The sequence below is a fragment of the Lithobates pipiens genome, unplaced genomic scaffold (assembly GCF_037356315.1).
Source record: "Lithobates pipiens isolate NorthernLeopardFrog02 unplaced genomic scaffold, aLitPip1_a1.2 Scaffold_16, whole genome shotgun sequence".
Lineage (NCBI taxonomy): Eukaryota > Metazoa > Chordata > Amphibia > Anura > Ranidae > Lithobates > Lithobates pipiens.
This window is the reverse complement of record NW_027507748.1, coordinates 60,872,082-60,894,336: the sequence shown is the minus strand read 5'-3', so window position 1 is coordinate 60,894,336 and position 22,255 is coordinate 60,872,082. Positions and strand designations below refer to the sequence as shown.

Here is a 22,255-nt window from a genome sequence, read left to right as displayed (position 1 = left end):
GCGTTTCCGCATCGCTCCAGTGTGAACCCAGCCTAATAAGCGATCATTTTTCTGATCGCCGTATTAGTGTCACAGGTGACGCTAGTTAGGCAGGTAGGTATTTAGGTTCGCCGCAGCTTTTTATAGCGCTAGGGACCCCCATATACTACCGCATAAAGCCCCCTGATTGCCCCCTAGTTAACCCTTTCACCAGTGATCACCATATAACTGTTACAGGTGACGCTGGTTGGTTAGTTATTTTTTTATAGTTTCAGGGCACCCGCCATTTATTACCTAATAAAGGTTTAACCCCCTGATCACCCGGCAGGTGTCATTTGTGACTAATAACTGTTAGGGCAGTTAGGGTTAGCCCCCTTTAGTTCTAAGGTACCCCCCTAACCCCCCCAATAAAGGTTTAACCCCGTGATCACCCCCCGTCGCCAGTGTCACTAAGGCTGGGTTCACATTGCAGCGGTTTATGAGAACGGATGTGATTCGCACCGCACTGCAGTGCAAATCACATCCGATCTCTGTGCGATTCGAGTTCAGCTATACAGATAGTATGGCTGAATTCGTGTCGCACCCGCCGCACCCGCCGCAAACTCGCACGGGACCCTTTTTTTGGTCCGCAGCAGAATCGGATCGCATGGGTGTTCACACCATGCGATCCAAGTTTGCAGATCGCACTGCGATATGCGAACTGATCTGGGGGTGTCATTAACATTTCACTGACACTCCCAGCAGTTCGCATAGGGCAGTGTGAACTGCCGCCGGGAGGCATGCGATGCGGGAACCCGCCGCGCATTCGTGGCGTTCCCGCATCGCTCCAGTGTGAACCCAGCCTAATAAGCGATCGTTTTTCTGATCGCTGTATTAGTGTCACAGGTGACGCTAGTTAGGCAGGTAGGTATTTAGGTTCGCCGCAGCTTTTTATAGCGCCAGGGACCCCCATATACTACCGCATAAAGCCCCCTGATTGCCCCCTAGTTAACCCTTTCACCAGTGATCACCATATAACTGTTACAGGTGACGCTGGTTGGTTAGTTATTTTTTTATAGTTTCAGGGCACCCGCCATTTATTACCTAGTCTCACTAGTGTACCCCTAAATTTAGGGGTGTCTACTTTCTAAAATGGGGTCATTTGGGGGGGGGGGTTTGTGCCATCTTGGCATTTTATGGCCTTCAAAACTGTAACGCCCTTAGAAAGCCTGAAGGCGGTGCTTGGTTTTTGGGGCCCCGTACGCGGCTAGGCTCCCAAAAAGTCCCACATATGTGGTATCCCCGTACTCAGGAGAAGCAGCAGAATTTATTTTGGGGTGTCATTTCACATATGCCCATGGCATGCGTGAGCAATATATCATTTAGTGACAACTTTGTGAAAAAAAAAAAAAGTTTGTAATTTTCCCGCAACTTGTGGCAAAATATAAAATATTCCATGGACTCAACATGCCTCTCAGCAAATAGCTTGGGGTGTCTACTTTCTAAAATGGGGTCATTTGTGGGGGTTTTGTGCCATCTTGGCATTTTATGGCCTTCAAAACTGTAATAGGTAGTGAGAAGTGAACTCAAAAAATTACGCCCTTAGAAAGCCTGAAGGCGGTGCTTGGTTTTCGGGGCCCCGTACGCGGCTAGGCTCCCAAAAAGTCCCACATATGTGGTATCCCCGTACTCAGGAGAAGCAGCAGAATTTATTTTGGGGTGTCATTTCACATATGCCCATGGCATGCATGAGCAATATATCATTTAGTGACAACTTTGTGAAAAAAAAAAAAAAAAAAAAAAAGTTTGTAATTTTCCCGCAACTTGTGGCAAAATATAAAATATTCCATGGACTCAACATGCCTCTCAGCAAATAGCTTGGGGTGTCTACTTTCTAAAATGGGGTCATTTGTGGGGGTTTTGTGCCATCTTGGCATTTTATGGCCTTCAAAACTGTAATAGGTAGTGAGGCGTGAAATCAAAAATTTACGCCCTTAGAAAGCCTGAAGGCGGTGCTTGGTTTTCGGGGCCCTGTACGCGGCTAGGCTCCCAAAAAGTCCCACATATGTGGTATCCCCGTACTCAGGAGAAGCAGCAGAATTTATTTTGGGGTGTCATTTCACATACGCCCATAGCATGTGTGAGCAATATATCATTTAGTGACAACTTTGTGTAAAAAAAAAAAAAAAATTTTTTTTTTGTCATTATTCAATCGCTTGAGGCAAAAAAATAAAATATTCAATGGGCTCAACATGCCTCTTATCAATTTCCTTAGGGGGTCTACTTTCCAAAATGGGGTCATTTGGGGGGGTTTTGTACTGCCCTGTCATTTTAGCACCTCAAGAAATGAGATAGGCAGTCGTAAACTAAAAGCTGCGTAAATTCCAGAAAACGTACCTTAGTTTGTAGATGTGACAACTTTTGCGCAAACCAATAAATATACAATTATTGACTTTTTTTTTACCAAAGACATGTGGCTGAATACATTTTGTCCTAAATGTATGACTAAAATTGAGTTTATTGGATTTTTCTAATAACAAAAAGTAGAAAATATCATTTTTTTTCAAAATTTGCGGTCTTTTTACGTTTATATCGCAAAAAATAAAAATCGCAGAGGCAATCAAATACCATCAAAAGAAAGCTCTATTTGTGGGAAGAAAAGGACGCAAATTTTGTTTGGGTACAACATTGCATGACCGCGCAATTACCAGTTAAAGCAGCGCAGTGCCAAAGTGTAAAAAGACCTCTGGTCATTTACCAGCAAAATGGTCCGGTCTGAAAGTGGTTAACATATCATTGACACTCCCAGCCGTCCGCACAGGGCAGTGTGAACTGCCGGCGGGAGTCATGCGATGCGGGAAAATGCAGCGGATTCGCGGCGTTCCCGCATCGCTATAGTGTGAACCCGGCCTAAGGCAGGCTCTATCTGACTTGCTGCAAGTTCTAATGCATGTTGTGAGATGATCACACAGGGCAATAAAATCGGAGTAAGCAATTTTGGTACAGGAGAGGTGCCTATAAAATTGTGCAAGGCTGAAGGGAAGGCTGGAGTTCAGCTTTAACAGTGTATGATTTTTTTTTTTCCTCCCTGCAGGACTGTGCCTACACACCAGAAGAGGATGATTCAGGGGATGTGACCAGCGACTGCCATGGCAAGCTTGACACCCCTCCTCCTAACCTGTCATGTGATCTTCCTGGGTAGGAAATGCTTTTACATTGCCATTGCTCATTGTTTGTACATCTTGGATGAAAAGAGATTTTATCTCCAAATACTGAAAGGTTTCTTCACAGTAAGGCCCCTTTCACACTGGGGTGGGGGCGGCGTCGGCGGTAAAGTCACTTTACCGTCGTATTTGCAGAGGTATTCGGCCGCTAGCGGGGCTCTTTTAACCGAAAAAGGGTTAAAACCACCAGCAAAGAAGCAGCGCTTTGCTGGCAGTATAGCTGCGCTGTCCCATTGATTTCAATGGGCAAGAGCGGTATACACACCAGTCCTTCACCGCTCCAAAGATGCTGCTAGCGGGACTTTTTTTACCGTCCTGCCATTGCACCACAGGAGCGGCTCATTCAGGGCGCTTTGCAGCCGCTATGTTTAGCGCTGTAGTGCCTGCAAAGCGCCACAGTGTGAAAGGGGTCCAAGAGATGTGGAATAGACATTTAACATTTAACTTTAAAAAAATAAAAATAAACTTTTGATTTTGTAATGAGCATCAAAATAAACAAGTAAATAATACAGCCATCATATAAAGAGAATGCAGCGTACAGTCACATTTGTTGGGCACAGAGAATAAACACAATCAACAGGTGCCTCAAATGTGGGACACTAATATTTCTAGGTAAAGTTCAGGGAATATTTGATTGCCTAGTGGGGAAGCAGGAAGGAATTTTCTTTCCCTGCTGGAGCACATTGGATCATGCTATATTTGGGTTTTTGTTGCCTTGCTCTGGATCCACTGTGTGTATATAGGGAGGTTTTCTATTTGTGTGTGTGTGTGTGTGTGTGTCTCTCCCCCCCCCCCCCCCCCCCCCCTGTTGGTTGAACTGGATGGACTTGTGTCCCCTCTTTCCCCCCCCCCCCCCTCAACCAGGCTAACTGTGTTCAGTAGGTGAATGGTAAGGGCAGTGATGACATGCTGAGTGCAGTCACCCATTGCAACGAACTAGATTTAAAGCTGCTCGGGAGAAATCTACTTGCACTAAGTAACTACCTTGTCCATTATTCTTTGGCCTTATATAAAGTGATATTAAAGCACTTTTTTTTTTCTTTTAAAGTGGAGGGCCACCCTGAAAAACCAAAGTACATTAAAAATTATTAGAAAAAAATTAGAAAAAAAAAAAAAAATTAAGAGAATTTTTTTTAAAACTTACCAGAAATGCCTGTTGCTAGGCATATCGTCCTAATCTGCCTCTTCCTCTTCCGCGGTGATGTTCTGTCTTCTCTCCGTGCGGCGTCTTCTGGGTAATGGGTCGCGCTGCATGCACAGTAGGAAACGGGCAGTGTGTTTGCAGCTGCTGACTTTTTTTTAAATGTTTTTTTTTTTTTTTAAAGCTGGCCCTCTTTAATAACCAACATGTCATACTTTTTTTTTTTTTAACCAAAATAAGGTTTATTGAGCATATAGAAACAGAATACAGCATATATACACACATAGGAACCGGTGCAACAGGCACCACAAGTCACACAAAAAAATGGAGGGAAAATGAGTAAAGTCCATGTCTGACATACAACCTTGAGGTATACAGGATAAACAGTAGATTGCCTACACATGTTACCAATAAAAATTCTAAAAATTCTAAGGCCCCCTCGGGTGATCACTGCAGCGAGACCCAGGACCACAGCGCCATCACGGCCGCACTTCCCTAGTCCACACAGCTATGAGGGCTCTCTAACCACCTGTCCCAGATCTTATGAAATTTCAGAGGGCATCCCCGATTAGAGTAGATAGTTTTTTTGTATGATAAGGTCAAATTGACAGCTCTCATCCACTGCTGGACCGTCGGGGGATCAGGACGGAGCCACAATCTAGCTATCTGCATCCGAGCAGCAAAGAGAGTCTCCTGTAGAAAGGTCTTAAGATATTTGTCTTCGTCCCGGAGGGGGAGAAGACCGAGGATACACTGGCGGGGGCATAGTGTGAGAGGGGAGCCCATATGATCATGCAGAAATGCGACTATCTGTGCCCAGTATCGTTGGATGGGGGGACAGGTCCATATAAGATGAAAAAACGTGCTGGAAGCATCACCACACCTAGGACATAGAGGGCTAAAGTCAGGTTTATATTTAGTCAAGCGTCTAGGGGTAACATAGGAGCGGTGGAGAATGTAAAGGTGGGTCAGCCTATCAGATAATTTGGGAGATACCTCAGTTGACACCGCCAGGGCCTCACCCCATAGTTCATCCTCCATATCACCCACATCCGCCTCCCACTTCAGTTTGAGATCGTAAGCATGAGCCGTGGCCCCCGGAGTAAGGAGGTGCGTGTAAATAGTGGAGATAAGTTTTCGGGAGTCGTCCCCAAGGGACAAGCTAGCTAGGGACGTGCGGGTCAAGGCCGGGGGCGAATTCCCAAACTGTGTCCGTAGTGCGTGTCGGACCTGCAAGTAGCGAAAAAAAGCGTGGTTAGGAAGGCCAAACTCGTCCTTGAGCGCCTGGAATGTCTTAACCCCAAGGGTAGAATAAAGATGAGACAGATAAATAACCCCCCTGCATATCCACACCTTATAATCCGGCACTCGCAACAGTTCGGGTAAGTCAGGGTTGTCCCAAAGGGGTGTATGTGCATGCAGGGAGGGGGCTCCGGATCTCAGTTGTGACGTCCGCCAAACCCGACTGTGGTGGGCGAGCATAGCACGCCCAGGCCCCAGGCGGGACAGGCCCCTGTGTCTACAAAAGAGAATCTGGAAGGGGTGCGCAATCACATCCGTCGCCGACGTGCAGATCAGAAGGGAATATCTCAGTTTGTCGTGCGTGTTGAGGTAATGGAGGTGGGAGAGCTGGGAAGCCAGGTAGTATGTTTCGAGATCGGGTAGTGCAGCGCCACCCAAATGAGGTGGGCATTTGAGAGTCCGCCAGGATAATTTGTGCCTGGAGGAGCCCCAAATGAACGAATTGAGGATGGACTCCATATCGCGAAACACACGAGGCGGTACATGCAGCGGGGCGTGCCAAAATAAATAAAGGAGCTTGGGAAGAAGGATCATTTTGACAAGACCCAGGCGGCCCATAACTCCGAGGGGGAGCCTGGACCAGACCTGAGTCTTCTGTTTCAGGAAAGGAAAGATGGGTGACAAATTAAGACTAACATAGTCTGCAGGGGAGCGAGAACAGTGAATACCCAGGTATCTAATCCGATCCGTGCACTCGAGAGGCAGCAGGGCCTGCGTCCTCGTAGGGACGGATATATCAATAGGGAGAATTTGGGACTTAGACCAATTAATGCGGAGACCCGAGAAGGTGCCAAAACGCTGAATCAGTTCTAAAGCCGCCGACAGTGAGGGACCAGCATCCTCCAAATACAGTAGCATGTCATCCGCGTAAAGACTTACAACTTCCGACAGGCAACCCATGCGGAGTCCCCGAATGTCCGGATGGTCCCTGAGGGCAATGGCCAGGGGCTCCACAGCCAGCGCATACAGCAGGGGCGATATAGGGCACCCCTGACGCGTACCGCGGGATAGAGAGAAGGGGTCCGAGGTCTGGCCATTCACCAGGACACGGGCAGATGGGGCCTGGTAGAGAAGCTGGATCCAACGCACAAATTTGGGGCCGAAGCCAAACCTGTGCAGGCATTCCCACAGGTACCCCCACTCCACCGAGTCGAACGCCTTAGCGGCATCTAAACTGACCACTACCCTGGATCCAGTGTTGTCATGAGAAGCCTGCAGATTCATGAACAACCTCCGAAGATTAAAGGCCGTATTTTTGCCAGGCATAAAGCCGGTCTGGTCAGCATGGATAAGACGATGTATCACCTTATTAAGCCTAAGGGCGAGGATTTTGGCCAATATTTTGATATCCAGCTGCAGTAGCGATATAGGACGATAGGACTCAGGGCATAGGGGGTCCTTGCCCGGCTTAGGAATGAGGACCAGAATTGCCTCACTCATAGAGCGGGGAAGAGTACCTGTGTCAAATATGTGGGTGTAAAGCGAGTGAAGTTTAGGGAGCAGAACCTCCTGGAATTGGGTGTAGAACTCTCGGGGGAGGCCATCCGAGCCCGGGGCCTTGGACGGTGGCAAACAAGCTATTGCCTCAGCTATACACTCCTCAGTAATAGGGGCCTCGAGGAGCTCAACCTGAGAGTCCTCGAGACTTGGGAAGTCCACCGACTGTAGCAGGGCGCGCAGATCATCCAAGGAGCCGTTGGCTTCGGATGTGTATAGATCTGCATAAAAACGCCGAAATTCACCAGCCACCTCCCTCGGCTCCGACAGCACAAGCCCCCCCGCAGATGCAAGCCGGACCACCACCGGGGGTCGATGGTCCATGTGGGCCATATAGGATAACAACTTCCCCGCCCGCTCGCCATACTCATAAGCTTTCTGTTTACTATAGTATATCTTTCTCCCAGCCCTGTCAGTGTGTAGTTGGTCGGTAAGTCGGGAGTGCAGTCGTAACTTGGCGGAATTGGAGGGCGTGGGGTGCGCTATAAATTCGCTCTCCAATGCCTCCAGCTCTTGCTCGGCCTGCCGCACAGTCTGTCGAGAGGAGTCCCTAAATCGATTGATATGCGTCGTCATCAGTAAGCGGGCATGTAATTTAAAAGCCTCCCACACCGAACCATACGAGGCCGAGGCTGTATTAGCACTAAAATAATACTCCCATTCACGCCGGATAACCTCCAGGTCTGGGAGGATTGTCAGCCAAAAAGGATTCAACCTCCACAGGCGAGGCGCCGAGGCGGAGGGCAGGCTGAGACTGACCCAGTAGGGGGAATGGTCAGAGAGGATCCTGGTCCCGAATCCCACCTCCCGTAAGTGCGGGAGCAGGGCTGGGAAGAGCAGGATCATATCTATCCGAGACATGGCATTATGCGCCGGCGTGAAGCAGGAGTATGCCCTGCAGCTAGGATGGCTATACCTCCAGGTATCCGTGAGGGCGAATTCGGCTAGGAACTTGCCAAATCTAGTCAGCGGGGGGGGGGAAGCGGACACAGGGGACGGCGTGAGTCTGTCCAAGACGGGGGAGATCACTGAGTTGAAGTCACCCAGCCACATGGCTGGCACCGTGGGGTGTTGCAGCATAAAGTCCAGCCCATCTCGGAGAGCCTCAAACTGAAAGGGCGGGGGTATGTAGAAGGCTAACAGAAGGAACTCCAGACCCCCTATCGTAACATGTAGAAATGCATATCGCCCCCGTCTGTCAGTGCGCAAAGTGTGGAGATGGAAATGAGCAGTTTTAGCAACCAGGACTGCAACCCCGCAGGAATTATTGGTATAAGGGGCGTGATACATCCACCCGACCCATGGTTTTTTAAGGGAGAGTTGTAGCTGACCCGTAATGTGAGTTTCAACTAGAACCATGATGTCCGCCCGCATTTGTTTAAGATGCGTGAGCACCGCCACCCGCTTGGATCTGTCACGCAGGCCCCGCACATTCCAAGTAACTACCTTAAGGGCCGACATGACAGATGCATGATGTTATGCAGGACCCCTGGGACCCGTGGTCGGCAGCCCCACCAGCAGACAAAAGTCGAGCAGGGGGAAGGGCGGCCGAGGCATGGGAAACAATGATAAGCAGCAGATAAGTAGTCAGACATGTTAAGAAAGATGCAAGAAGAAATACATTGTGTAACTCAAACATTAAACAGAATCTTGCGATTGCAAAATATAACTGAACAATGCCCACTCTGGACCGGCAGGGCAGTAAACAAACACAGCAACACACAGTAGGCTGGGAAGCTGAGGCCGGCCAGGGAAACCCAACTTGGAGTAACAGTAGGAGATGGACCCAGCCGAGATGGACCAGGAAAAGCGCACACTGGCAAAGAGAATGCGCACGGCCGGGCTCACCCCCCACTGAAATCAGGGACGAACAGAGTTCAACTATGCAGTGCGTCCACGTAGTCAGCCTTGACATAGGGAAAAGTCAGCCTAGGGGAGCATCCGAGTCAGCGGCTGCACAAAATGTCTATGGAAAGGGGGGACCACAATAGGGTAGGACACCTGAGGGACACGGTGTAGGGGGGATGTGCATAAAGGTATCGGAAGACATAGGAGTGGGGGAGGCATAATGGGCAATAGCTGGGCGAGAGAGAGGAAGGGGGCAGCCGAGGCCCTGGCTTACTCACAGTTCACTCCATGACTGCCCCCCACACAGTAAGGCCATCATCCGGGTCGGCAGGGTGCGACAATACGACTAGTAGAGTCAAGCAGGGACATCATCCGGACGTTGTTCCAGCCAGGAGAGCACTGCTGCAGGATCCTCAAAAAAATGGGTCTTGCCGTCCCGCACTACGCGGAGCCGAGCCGGGAACATCATCGCGTAGGCTAGATGGCGAAGGCGGAGTTGACGCTTGGCCTCGGTAAACTGGGCCCTCTTCTTCTGGACCTCGGAGGAGAAGTCAGGGAAAACCGCGATGCGCTTATCCTCGTAAGGAATGTTGCCCTTCTCGCGAGTGAGACGCAGGACCGCGTCGCGATCCCGGTAGTTAAGCATCTTGGCAATGAAGGTGCGCGGGGGGGCCCCTGGAGGTGGAGGTCTTGAGGCCAGGCGGTGCGCACGCTCGACCGCAAATGTGGAGGAGAAGGCCTCCCGGCCAAAATTGGCAATCAGCAGGGCTTCAAGGAATGCAGGGGGATCGGAGCCCTCCGCCTTCTCCGGCAGTCCCACGAGGCGCAAGTTACAGCGGCGCATTCTGTTTTCGAGGTCGTCCTGCTTACTTAGGACGGCAGAGAGCTGGTGCTGCAGGCGTTCAGTTGTTATCTGAAGGGGGGGAATATCATCTTCTACATGCCCCAACCTGCGCTCCGCTTCTCCGACCCTCTCCCGCAGCTTGTGAAGGTCCTGGCGGATGAGAGAAATGTCCATCTTAACCTCCTCAATCCTGGAGGTAAGAGAGGTGCGGCAAAGGGTGACAGCCTCGAGGATGCGAGCAGTGTCACCTGAGGGAGGATTCGCTTCGGCCTGGCCCGGCGCGGCGCCATCTTCCTCCACGAGGTCCGGGCCGTCCGCCCGGAACTTTCCAAGCTTGGCAATCGCACCCTGGGACCGCTTCGGCGGCGACATGGGTGCGGGGTGTCCTCCCGTACAGAAAGGGGTGATGTACCCGAGAAAGACGTGCAGAATAGTCCACAAGGATAGCGGGAAGGATGTATAGCAGCCGGAGCTCACTCAAAGTGCGTCCTACGCCATGCAGCTGCAGGCCACGCCCCCCAACATGTCATACTTACATATGCACTGGTTTTGCACAGAGCAGCCAGATCCTCCTCTTCTTGGGTTAATGATGTACAGTAACGTCTAGCAGCTAAAACCAGTGAGCAGTAATGACGTGCAGTAACCTCTAGCAACTAATCGGTGAGCGGTAAGAATGTGCAGTAACCTCTAGCAACTAATTGGTGAGTGTGCACCAGTTCTTTGTTGACATTATTAAAGTGATTCTAAAGGCCTAAAAAAAAAAGTCATACTTGCCTTCTCTGTGCAATGGTTTTGTACAGAGTAGCCCAATCCTCCTCTTCTTGGGTCTCTCGCCGGCGGTCTTGGCTCTTGCCGAGTGCCCGCAGAGCAAACGGCTTGCAATAGAGGCACCCAAGCAGGCTTCTTCTCGAGCCACGGCTCTGCGTGTCTATTCACACACAGAGCTACGGCTCAGCCCCGCCCCACTCTCTCCTTATTAGCTAACTGGCTGCAGTTGCCTATCTTAGCCAATGGGGAGGGAGAGCCAAGGGGCTCAGGTAAGTATTGGATGCATGCATAGAATGCATGAAAGTAAAAAACCTTTGAGACTTTAATAATCCTGAATTCCTACAAACAGCCCATAAGATTTTCCCTTTATTTTATAACCTTCTCTGATAGGAAGAAGCTGACTTTGGCAACACGGATGTTTTCTTTTCAGAAACTTTTATGCTGATGATGTTATTTCCCTAGTGTATAGCGCAAGAGCCAGAAATTCTACCTAGTTGTGCAATGAAAGCTCGACGACTTCTGCTTTTATTAGGACTGTACAAACAAGTCATCAGTCCTCGTATAATCCATTAAATTCGGGATTGGTATCTATTGATCGGTTCTTATTCCAACATCAGGACTTTTTTAAGATTTTTTTAATGTGTAGATTTTATACAGTGTATAGGTTTGACATTTTGAACTTTGTTTATATACCTACATGGTTCGGTGAATGGTATCGGAAAACAAACAAAACAAAAGATAAAAACAAATTGCCTTTATTGGCCTTCAAAATAATCGCCAACCTTCACAACACACTTTTGGCAAAGTTCATAAAGCTTCTGGAAACTGTCAGCAAAGGACTCTTTAGGAATCTAAAGCAGAATCGCTGTCGCGCATTATTGGATTTGCCGCTACATCCGCAAAAAATATGCGCCTTTCTTGGCACTCTTCGGGTGGTGATACAGAAGTCCACAGATGCCAGATCAAGGGTGTGCAGTGGATGACAGAGAACACATACACTGTGCTGAGCCAAGTATCGCACAGTGCGCAGGCAGGTGTATCCTGGTCACACATGGCAATAAAATCTCCAGAAGTTTCCATCCGTTTTACTTTCTGTTTGTCTGTCAGCTTGTGCGGCACAAACCGGGAACAGATCTTCCGTGAAGATTTGGATAGAAGGATGATGGTGCGCACTGTGGGAAAAAATACAAAATGGTTGGTATATATAGAAGGGATATGCAATTAGCGGACCTCCCAGCTGTTGCAAAACTACAAGTCCCATCATGCCTCTGGGTGTCATGCTTGGGGCTGTCAGTCTTGCTATGCCTCATGAGACTTGTAGTTCTGCAACAGCTGGAGGTCAGCTAATTGTATATCCCTGGTATAGATGAACATTATTATTATTTTTATTAGTATACAGGATTTATATAGTGCCAACAGATTGCACAGAGCTATACAATATAAAAGGGGGCAATACAGTAACAATACAATTCAATACAAGAGGATTAGAAGGGCCCTGCTCCTGGGAGCTTGCAGTCTAATAGGGGAGGGGCTTGTGGAACAAAAGGTGGTAACTGTGAGGGATGAACTGATGGTAGAAATAAAATTTGGTTATTAGCTGAAGGCATGATAGGCTTCCCTGGATAGATGAGTTTTTAGGGATCGCATGCCGCTGTATTGCCCTATGACCACACTGGGCCAGCCACTAAGCACCATCTATATCACATGGGGAGAGTTGGTCCCGTGTAAGCTATAACTTGGGTGGCACAGTGGTGTAGTGGGCAGCACTCTCGCCTAGCAGTAAAAAGGCTGGTTTGAATCCCAACCAAGACACTACCTGCCTGGAGTTTGCATGTTCTCCCTGTGCCTGCGTGGGTTTCCTCCGGGTACTCCGGTTTCCTCCCACACTCCAAAGACATGCTGGTAGGTTAATTGGCTTCTGTCTAAATTGGCCCTAGTATATGAATGTGAGTTGGGGACCTTAGATTGTAAGCTCCTTAAGGGTAGGGACCGATGTGAATGTACAATGTATATTTAAAGTGCTGCGTAAATTGATGGCACTATACAGCATGTAGACCCTATGCTGGTATCTGGGGAGCCAATGATGTCCTGGTATTTGTGACTGGTGATTGTCATTAGCTCCTTAGCGCTTGAGAAGGAAGAGAGGGCACATGTGACCGCCACAAAAAAAAGGTGAAAAAAAACCTCTTTACCATTCTTGTTTTTATTTAAGATTATTAATGTGGTTTGTTTGCTGAAGCTATGCTGATTGTTAACCACTTGCCTACTGGGCACCTAAACCCCCTTCCTAACCAGTCCAATTTTCAGCACTCACATTTTGAATGACAATTACTCAGTCATGCAATACTGTACCCATATGAAATTGTTGTCTTTTTTTTCACACAAATAGAGCTTTCTTTTGGTAATATTTAATCACCACTGGGTTTTTTTGTTTGGGGTTTTTTTTTTTTTTTTTGCGCTATAAATGAAAAAGATTGATTTTGGATTAAAAAATTTAAATTTTTCTATGTTTATAAAATTAGTAATTTTTCTTTGTAAAATTTTGTCCAAAAGTACTACATATCTTTGATAACAATAACCCAAATAAGTCCCTTTCACACGGGGCTGTCCGCATTGAGCCCCTAAATAGCTCAGTGGGGATCGCTCCATTGATCCCCGCTGAGCCAGCGGATGACAAGTCCGCCTCTGCACTCCATGTAGGGAAGGACCTGTCCGAGCCCCGCTCTCCCCTATGGGGGATCGGATGATTACGGTCCGCCTGTCCGTTTTTCATCCGATTCACCAGACTGATGAAAAATATAGGGTTTGCATCCATCTGGTTTTAGCGGAGAGGATCGGATCGGGGCTGATCGGATGTCAGCGGACATGTCTCCGCTGACATCTCATGCTCCATAGAGGTACATGGAGCTCCCGTTCAGATCCGCCTGAAAAACTGACAGGCGGATCTGAATGGTCCGCAGGTGTGAAAGGGGCCCAAGTTTATATTATTCGGTGTTTTTAAAAAAACAAAAAAAAAAACACTTTAAATCTTGACTGGAGATCAGCAGAGCTTCCTAGTTAGGGGGATGAGTTCTCCTTTTTATAGGGAACATGTCGGGACAGAAATAAGAGAACTGATACTGCTGACTTGTTTATGGTGTGTGTGCTTCAGTAATGCCGTGCTTGGTCAGTGACCTGCCAAGAACTGACATGTGACTACCATGTAGGGACACTTGATGTGTGGAAGCTTCTCTAATGTCAGTGACTTAGTGAAGCTGAATTCCAAGCAGATCTAAAATATAAAAAATATTTGTTGCTCAGTATTTATGAATAATCGTTAGCCTTCAAGTGGTTGTTGAAAGGTAATTTTATTTTTTAAATGTTACTTGTTCTGTGCATTGGTCTTGTACAGAGCAGCCCGGATCCTCGTCTTCTTTTTTTTTTTTTTTTTTTTTTTTTTTTTTTTTTTTAGGGTAACCCTCTGGTAATCCTGGCTCCTCCTATTTATGGTGTTCCACCATAGGAAACTGCTTCCTATTATGTCGCTGCCACGGACTTGATCTATAGACACAGACCATGTGCACATCGCTGGATCAAAATCGGACTCTGGTAAGTATACGGGGGCTGACAGGAAGGGGCACGGGGGGCTCCTGCAAAAGCTTCCTTTTCTCTCTGCCTGCATTTCTGTATTGGCAGTTGCAGAGCTGGAGGAAGTGTCAGTGGAGTACGAGTTAAAATGACTGTAAACCCTTACACATACCTAGTGAAGTGACTGGCCTCATGTGCTACACAGAAATTAAACAAATCCTCCTATATAAGTTGTAGCTGTTTATCTGCAGTTGTTTCTTCTGTACTTAGGTTCAAAGTGCTGAATTTTAAAGCTTGTCTGAGAGTTCAGGAAAAAGGGGGTAGAGAGCTGAAGTTGCACTCTGCATAGCTCAGTGAGGAGAGCTGTGAGACCTGACCTGAAGGGATGACGCACACGGCACACAGGAACAGAGCTGAGGCTGTCAATCAGCTGGAGGTCCCTTCTCTGTCACCTTTTTTTTTTTTTTTTTTTTTTTTTTTTTTTTTTTCTCTTGGTGTTAGGAAAGCTTGTCAGAAGTGACTCGTGCTGCGCAATTGTGGTTTGAAATTGCAACAGCGCCGAAAGCTGGAAATTAGCTTTGGCAGGAAGGTGGTGAAAGTGCCCGGTGTCGTGGTTAATCTGGAACGATGGTTGCTTCACCCGACCACCTTTTTGCTTTAGTAGCCATAGTGGATTTAAATGGCCTTCATTACTGCTTTAGGTAAGGGACATGCCATATATTGCAATTTAGTGAATTGTTATCTTTATTGCTTTTTAAGAACAATGCTCTTGTGTTTTTGAAGTGAATTTCTCTTCTCCATAGAATCTCCCGCCAAGAATAAATGAACTGAGCAGATACGTATTTTTTTATTTTTTATTTTCCCATGTCCATTTAGAAAAAAGGGAAATGGCTGCGCTAACAGTGAAGCATTGAATCAGTGATTAAAACAGTGCTAAATAATAAACTGATAAATAGGTGAGTATAACATGTGACTAAAAAATTACAGTGAATGACAAAAATTAAAGTCCCAAAAATGAGTGAATGGAATATGTCAATCTGTGTCCATAAATCACACAATACTTCACAAATGATTGTGTTGATTGAAACAAAAAAAAATTTGTCTATAATCTTCCACCACCAATATGTGCTGACGCCAAATAAAATGCACGCTTACCAAATGGCAAGCAAAAAGAGCTTGCGGCTAAACACCCTGCCGGGGCCTTTGTCCGGAGATCCAGGAACGGTGACAGACCAATGAGCCAATAACTTGATCAAACAGAGCTCAGTTTTCTTTTTTAAGCTTTTCTTTCTTCTATTTTCATCTGATGATCCAGCCAGCAAACCTGCTAGCAGCTTCAGTGATATGTCCCAATCACCGGCTGACTCCTCTGCTCGTGTTCAGGCCAGCCAGGATGAGAAAACCGGAAGTGATTGGCTGGACCGGTGATGGCAACTCCTCATAGAAGGTTAATAGATTGGTTTGGCAAGAACGATTCTTCATGAATCCATGCTGATTACTGCTATTGATCGCTTTCTCGTTACTAAAATCTTGTATATAGTCTATTATCCCCTCCAAAAGTTTTGCATGCTATTGATGTTACTCTAACTGGTCTAAATCCCAGGGATGTATTTTGGGCCTTTTTTAAATATTGGTGCTACATTGGCTTTTCTCCAATCAGCTGGTACCATTCCAGTCCGTAGACGATCTGTAAAAATTAGGAACAATGGTCTGGCAATTATTTGACTGAGTTCCCTAAGTACTCTTTGGATGAAAGCCATCTGGTCCCGGTGATTTGTTAATGTTAAGTTTCCCTAGTCTAATTTTAATTCTTTCCTCAGTTAACCATGGAGGTGCTTCCTGTGATGTGTCATGAGGATAAACACTGCAGTTTTGGTTACGAAGCCCCCCGATTCCCTAGTGAAGACTGAGGAGAAGAATAAATTGAATACCATCTCCTCATTCTTTGTAACCAGATGTCCTTCCTCATTCTTTATGGGGCCAATATGGTCTGTCCTCCCTTTTTTTTTTTTACTGTTTACATACAGTACTTAAAGAATTTCTTGGGATTTTTTTTGCTCTCCTCCGCTATGTCTTTCGTGTTCTATCTTAGCCATCCTAATTGCACTCTTACATTTCTTGTTGTGTTCTTTATAAAGTCTGAATGCTGATTTAGGATCCCTCAACCTTGTATTTTCACTCCTTCGTGTTCTTTTGTTCCTAAGACTTTATCCCAATTCATGCCTTCTAACAAGGTTTGCAGTTCAGGGAAGTTGGCTTTTTTGAAATTCAGTGTCTTTGTATTCCCCTTATGTTTCCTATTTGTGTGATTTATACTGAAGCCAAATGACCTGTGATTCCTGTTTCCTAAATTGCCCCGTATTTCCACATCCGTGATCAGGTCTGTATTGTTGGTAATCAGTATTTCCAGTAACGCTTTTTTCAAGTTGGTGCGTCTACCATCTCTACCAGGAAATTGTTCTGCAAGACATTTAGGAACTGGCGAGCGTTAGACAAATGCGTGGTTCCCTCCACCCAGTCTGTCTGGATATTTAAAATCCCCCATTTATAACACTTCCCATCCTTGCTGCTAATCCAACTTGTGATAGGAGATCTGTGTCCCCCTCTTCCCTCAGGTTAGGGGGCCTATAGCATACTCCCAGTAATATTTTCCCCCTTAGCTTCATCCCTTTGGAGCTCTACCCATAAGGATTCCATCTCCTCCCTATCTCCCTTAGTAATGTCATCTCTCACATTCACTTGTACATTATTCTTGATATATAGGTATACCTCTCCCCCATTTTTACCCTTTCTATCCCTGCGATAAAGGGTATACCCTTGAATGGTTGCCAGATCATCATGAGAGCTGTTGAACCAGGTCTCTGAGATTCCCACAAAATCCAAATCCTCCTTGTACAACAGTACCTCTAGTTCACCCATCTTGTCCGCCAGGCTGCTGGCATTGGTGAACATGCCACGTAGTTTTGACCGGTTGCATGCTACCATCTTATTGGGTATTCCGAGATTTCAGCTAGGACTTGTTACTATACTTACCTTGGGTTTATGTGCTTTAGTCAACCTACCACTGATGCCCCCAATACTACCCTGTGGAATGTGTTATATACACAGGTACTCAACAAGGATTATACCCTGTCCAAATTACCCAACAACTTGCTTCCTGACCCTAATACTCAAGATCAGGGGTTGACAAATTTGCTTGGAATCTAGGAACCAGCTAAAAAAGTTAGGAGCCAGGTCCGTGACGGCGATCTGGACCTGTCCCTGGTCTGACATGGAGACGAGTAAATATGAAACGCATATGAAAGCAGTGTTCAAACCACACATGTGAGGTATCGCTGCAATTGGAAGAGCGAGAGCAATAATTCTAGCCCCAGACCTCCTCTGTCATTTCAAACGTTCAACCTGTAGAATTTTTTAAATGTCGCCTATGGAGACTTTAAAGGGTAAAACTTTGTCGCCATTCCATGAGCGGGCGCAATTTTGAAGCATGACATGTTTGCTATCGATTTACTCGGCGTAACATTATCTTTCACAATATAAAAAAAAAATTCGGCTAACTTTACTGTTGTCTTATGTTTTTATTAAATTATTTTTCCTCAAAAAAGTGCGCTTGTAAGTCCGCTGTGCAAATACGGTGTGACAGACGGTATTGCAACGACCACCATTTTATTCTCTAGGGCGTTAGAATAAAAAATATATATTATGTTTAGGAGTTCTAAGTAAAGGCAAGGAGATAGGCTGGCAGGCAGGGGAAGCTCCATTAGCATTGCTGGTTGTTATTCCAACGGCCACCACAAGGGGGCGCCAGATTCCAGAAGGAACCATAGGATCGCAGAAGGCCTCAAAGCCGGGGGCTCAATTACCAGCCGGCGGCGGCACGGCCCGACGCCATCACGCCGGGGGGGTCCACGGAGACAGGATATCCCCAGCTGTGATGCCCCAGGTGCCAGGTCGCTAGATCTAGTCGCAAATGCGACCTGGCGCCCGGGTTTTGTCGAGCCCTGCTCAAGACCATACATAGGTACTCAACAAGACAATACACAAGCACTCGCTGACTAATGTGCACATGTTGATGGGGACAAGGGCCTCATCCCCCCCACAACCCTGGCCAGTGGTTGTGGGGGTCTGCGGGCAGGGGTCTTACCGTCAGACCCCCCATGTAAATGAGTATGGAGGCCCCCAGATCCTTGTGCCCCCCCCCCCCCCCCCCCCCCGTGAACTAGTAGGGGGTACCCCTACCCATTCATCAAAAGTGTCAAAAAGTAATAAAAACAGACAATTTTTGACAATTCCTTTTATTAAAAAATAGTGTCTCCGGATGTAGATCCATTGCCAATCGCACCACCTGGCGCCGTGCCAACCCAAAGAAATAAAAATGCTACCACCGTCCATGAAGGCTGCCTACTGCAGGCTCTGTTCTACAGGTAAGGGACGGAGTCACCTGGTGGCACTGTCCCCCTGTGAACTCATGGACCAGTGCATGCTGGGTCCATGATGTTATGTGTTGGGGGAGGGGGGTGTGCCACCAAGTGACATTGCCAGATGTCCCCTCCCCTTACCTATATAAGAACTGTTAAATGGCAAAGCCTGCATTAGGCAGCCAGCCTTCATTGACGGCGGGAGTGGGTTTCTCCTCTTCCCCCCCCCCTTTTTTTTGGGGGGGGAAATGTTAAAACTTTTTTGATGTGGGATCTGGGAGCCCCCTGCTTAAAGGGGGCTTCGAGATTCTGATAAGCCCCCTGCCCACAGACCCCCCCACAAACACCGGCCAGGGTTGTGGGGATGAACTCCTGGTCCCCATCAGCATTGGGCTGGGACCCCCCCCCCCCTACCACGTTGAGGACATTTAGCCCGGTATGGTTCAGAGGGGGTGGCCTGCTTGCTGATCTGACAGGCTGCATGCTCAGATAAGTCTGGTATGGATTGGGGGGGCCGGCACCTGTGACACACACACACACACACTATAATATTATTTTTTTCATCATTTTTTAACCACTTACAGACCTGTCCATTTTGCTGGTCAAAGACCACTTTTTGCGATTCGGCACTGCGTCGTTTTAACTGACAATTGCGCGGTCGTGCGATGTGGCTCCCAAACAGAATTGACGTCCTTTTTTTTCCCACAAATAGAGCTTTCTTTTGGTGGTATTTGATCACCCCTGCGGTTTTTATTTTTTGCGCTATAAACAAAAAAAGAGCGACAATTTTGAAAAAAAGCCTTTTTTTTTTTTTTTTTTGTTATAATAAATATCCCCCAAAAATATATAAAAAATATTTTTTTCCCTCAGTTTAGGCCGATAAGTATTCTTCTACATATTTTTGGTAAAAAATGGCAATAAGTGATTATTGGTTTGCGCAAAAGTTATAGCGTTTACAAAATAGGGATGGTTTATGGCATTTTTATTAATAATAATAATAATAATAATAATAATAATTGTGTTTTTTTTTTTTTTTTTTTTTTTTTACTAGTAATGGTGGCTATCAGCGTTTTTTATTGTGACTGCGACATTATGGCGGACACATCGGACATTTTTGACACATTTTTGGGACCATTGTCAGTTATACAGCAATCACTGCTATATAAATGCAGTGATTCCTGTGTAAATGACACTGGCAGTGAAGGGGTTAACCAGCGGGTGGCAGTGTAGGGGTTAAGTGTTCCTAGAGGTGTGTTACTAACTTTAGGGGGTTGGGCTTTCATTTAGTGAACACTGATCTCTGCTCCAATCACATGGAGCATAGATCAGCGTCACTAGTTGCTAGGCAGAATGGAGAAATGCTGTTTCTCCATTCAGCCGTCCTGTGAGACGATCGCGGGTATGCCCACGGTGATCGAGTCCGCGGGACCCGCGACCGGACTCATGGGGGTCCCGACCGCCACGCGAGCGATGGCAGGGCAGCATTGAAGGTTGGACGTACCTATACGCCAATATGCCTGCCCGTGCCATTCTGCCGACGTACATCGGCGTGCGCTGGTCGGGAACCGGTTAGTTGCATATTTTTTTAGGACTCAGCAGCCGGGTGCGTGTGCGTGTGTGTGTGTATATGTATATATATGTATATATATGTGTATGTATATATGTATGTATGTATGTGTTTTTTTTTTTTTTTTTTTTTTTTTTTATGAATATAAGGCTTTTATTTGTTAAACTGTTTAATAACCACGTTCTGTATTTTTTATTTTTTTTTTGTATAATTATGAACTTACAAAAGCATAAGAATGTAAAAAAAAAAGTTCTCCTGGGTTTTTAATTGTTCATTTTAATACTCTAATCTGACAATTGCGTTATTAAAAAATAAATAAATAAAAAATAAAAAAAAACCCGTAGGCAGACCATTCATTTCAACAAAAATCTCCCCATAAGCTTATATGTGCATTTTAACATTTTATGCTATTGAATGTTGTTTGCATGTAACTGCCTCCTGTGTGTGTCTAAAGCCCTGCCATTTATAAACAGCGGTCCAGAAATATATATCCAACTCTCTTGCCATTTTTATTCATTTATTTATTGACCTTTCTTGTAAAGATAAAGCGATTCAGAAGTGTTTAATCACTTCAGCCCCAGAAGATTTGGCTGCTCAATGACCAGGCCATTTTCTCTTATATTCACCGACCGACACAGCTACTCTCTGTAACAAACGGGTTGTTAGCCCTATCACTAGGAGATACTAGGCAAAGTTGTAATGCAACACTCAGAACTCTCAGTTCCTCCCGGGGGGGCGGTCCCTCAGGCTACAATCCCCACACCCTGCAACAGCAGCCTCCTGTTTTATTTTGCCTAGTAAAGGAGATAGACCTAGGAACCCTGCGGGCCCATAGGTCTGTGGTGTGGGTTTTTTTTTTTTTTTTTATGCAGTAGCTTTGTTTTTTGCACAATGGGGGGCGCGCACTGGCTGCAATGGGGGGCGCACACTGGCTGCAATGGGGGGGGGCACGCACTGGCTGCAATGGGGGAGGGGGCGCGCACTGGCTGCAATGGGGGAGGGGGCGCGCACTGGCTGCAATGGGGGAGGGGGCGCGCACTGGCTGCAATGGGGGAGGGGGCGCGCACTGGCTGCAATGGGGGAGGGGGCGCGCACTGGCTGCAATGGGGGAGGGGGCGCGCACTGGCTGCAATGGGGGAGGGGGCGCGCACTGGCTGCAATGGGGGAGGGGGTGCGCACTGGCTGCAATGGGGGGGGCGCGCACTGGCTGCAATGGGGGGGGGGGGCGCTCTGGCTGCATCTGACGGGCACTGGTGAGGCTGCATTGATCTCTTGTACCATGTGTACAGTTTGACCATCTCCTGTACCATGTCCCCAGTCTCTGACCATCTCCTGTATAAAAGTATTTTTTTTTTTTAAATATGTTTCGGTTTCTGTTTTCGGCCTAGTGTATTTTTTATTTTCAGTATCGGTTTCGGCACCAAAAAACCCATTCGGTGCATCCCAACTCTGTTTAGATCTTTAGATGGCTAAAGGGGTCACTAGCAGGAGGACCTGATTCCCCTATATAGATCTTTATATCAATAGAGGGATCACCAGCAGGAGGAAAGGTTCTGATTCCCCTATCCTATATAGATCTTTATATCACTAGAGCGCAGACCTATATAAATGAACCTAATATGTACAGTGAGGGGAAAAAAGTATTTGATCCCCTGCTGATTTTGTACATTTGCCCACTGACAAAGAAATGATCAGTCTATAATTTTTAATGGAAGGTTTATTTTAATGGTGAGAGACAGAATAACAACACAAATATCCAGAAAATATGGCCAGGGTGGCCCGGCTCCAATGGGGTAGATACCAGTCAAATGCATAGATAATAGCCAGCTGTTGATGTAGCAAAGATCTCCCCTGTGGTTTCTCACGGGGGGTTACACACCCTCCTTCTGTTAATCCTCTTCTTCTGGTTTGTTGAGAAGGGATTTCTTCATTTTATCTTTTATTTTTTATTTTTTCAGGTCAATGTTGTGGTTATCACTGTTACAAGGCTAGGCCTCCAGGCCGGGCCACGTTCTGTGCTGCCACGTTTAACACGGGCCGTAGCATGGGTGTGGCCGGGCATTCCAGCCATTTATAATTGCACTTCTTACACTCTGTTTTATGTTTCTTCCTATTGTCCTC

The 22,255-nt window shown here is 46.7% G+C and overlaps 1 protein-coding gene across 3 annotated transcripts in view; it reads left to right on the top strand.

The window, feature by feature from the left end:
- Positions 1-22,255, top strand: part of LOC143981833 (interferon alpha/beta receptor 2-like) — a 97,216-nt gene that overhangs the window by 16,795 nt on the left and 58,166 nt on the right. For 2 of the 3 annotated variants that reach the window (XM_077479962.1, XM_077479960.1), the window contains exon 2: positions 3,053-3,156. In XM_077479962.1, the coding sequence (XP_077336088.1) occupies positions 3,108-3,156 (49 nt within the window). In that variant the 5' untranslated portion in view covers positions 3,053-3,107. Of the gene's footprint in view, positions 1-3,046; positions 3,157-22,255 lie in introns of those variants that run through there. The other variant, XM_077479961.1, reaches the window with a different exon arrangement.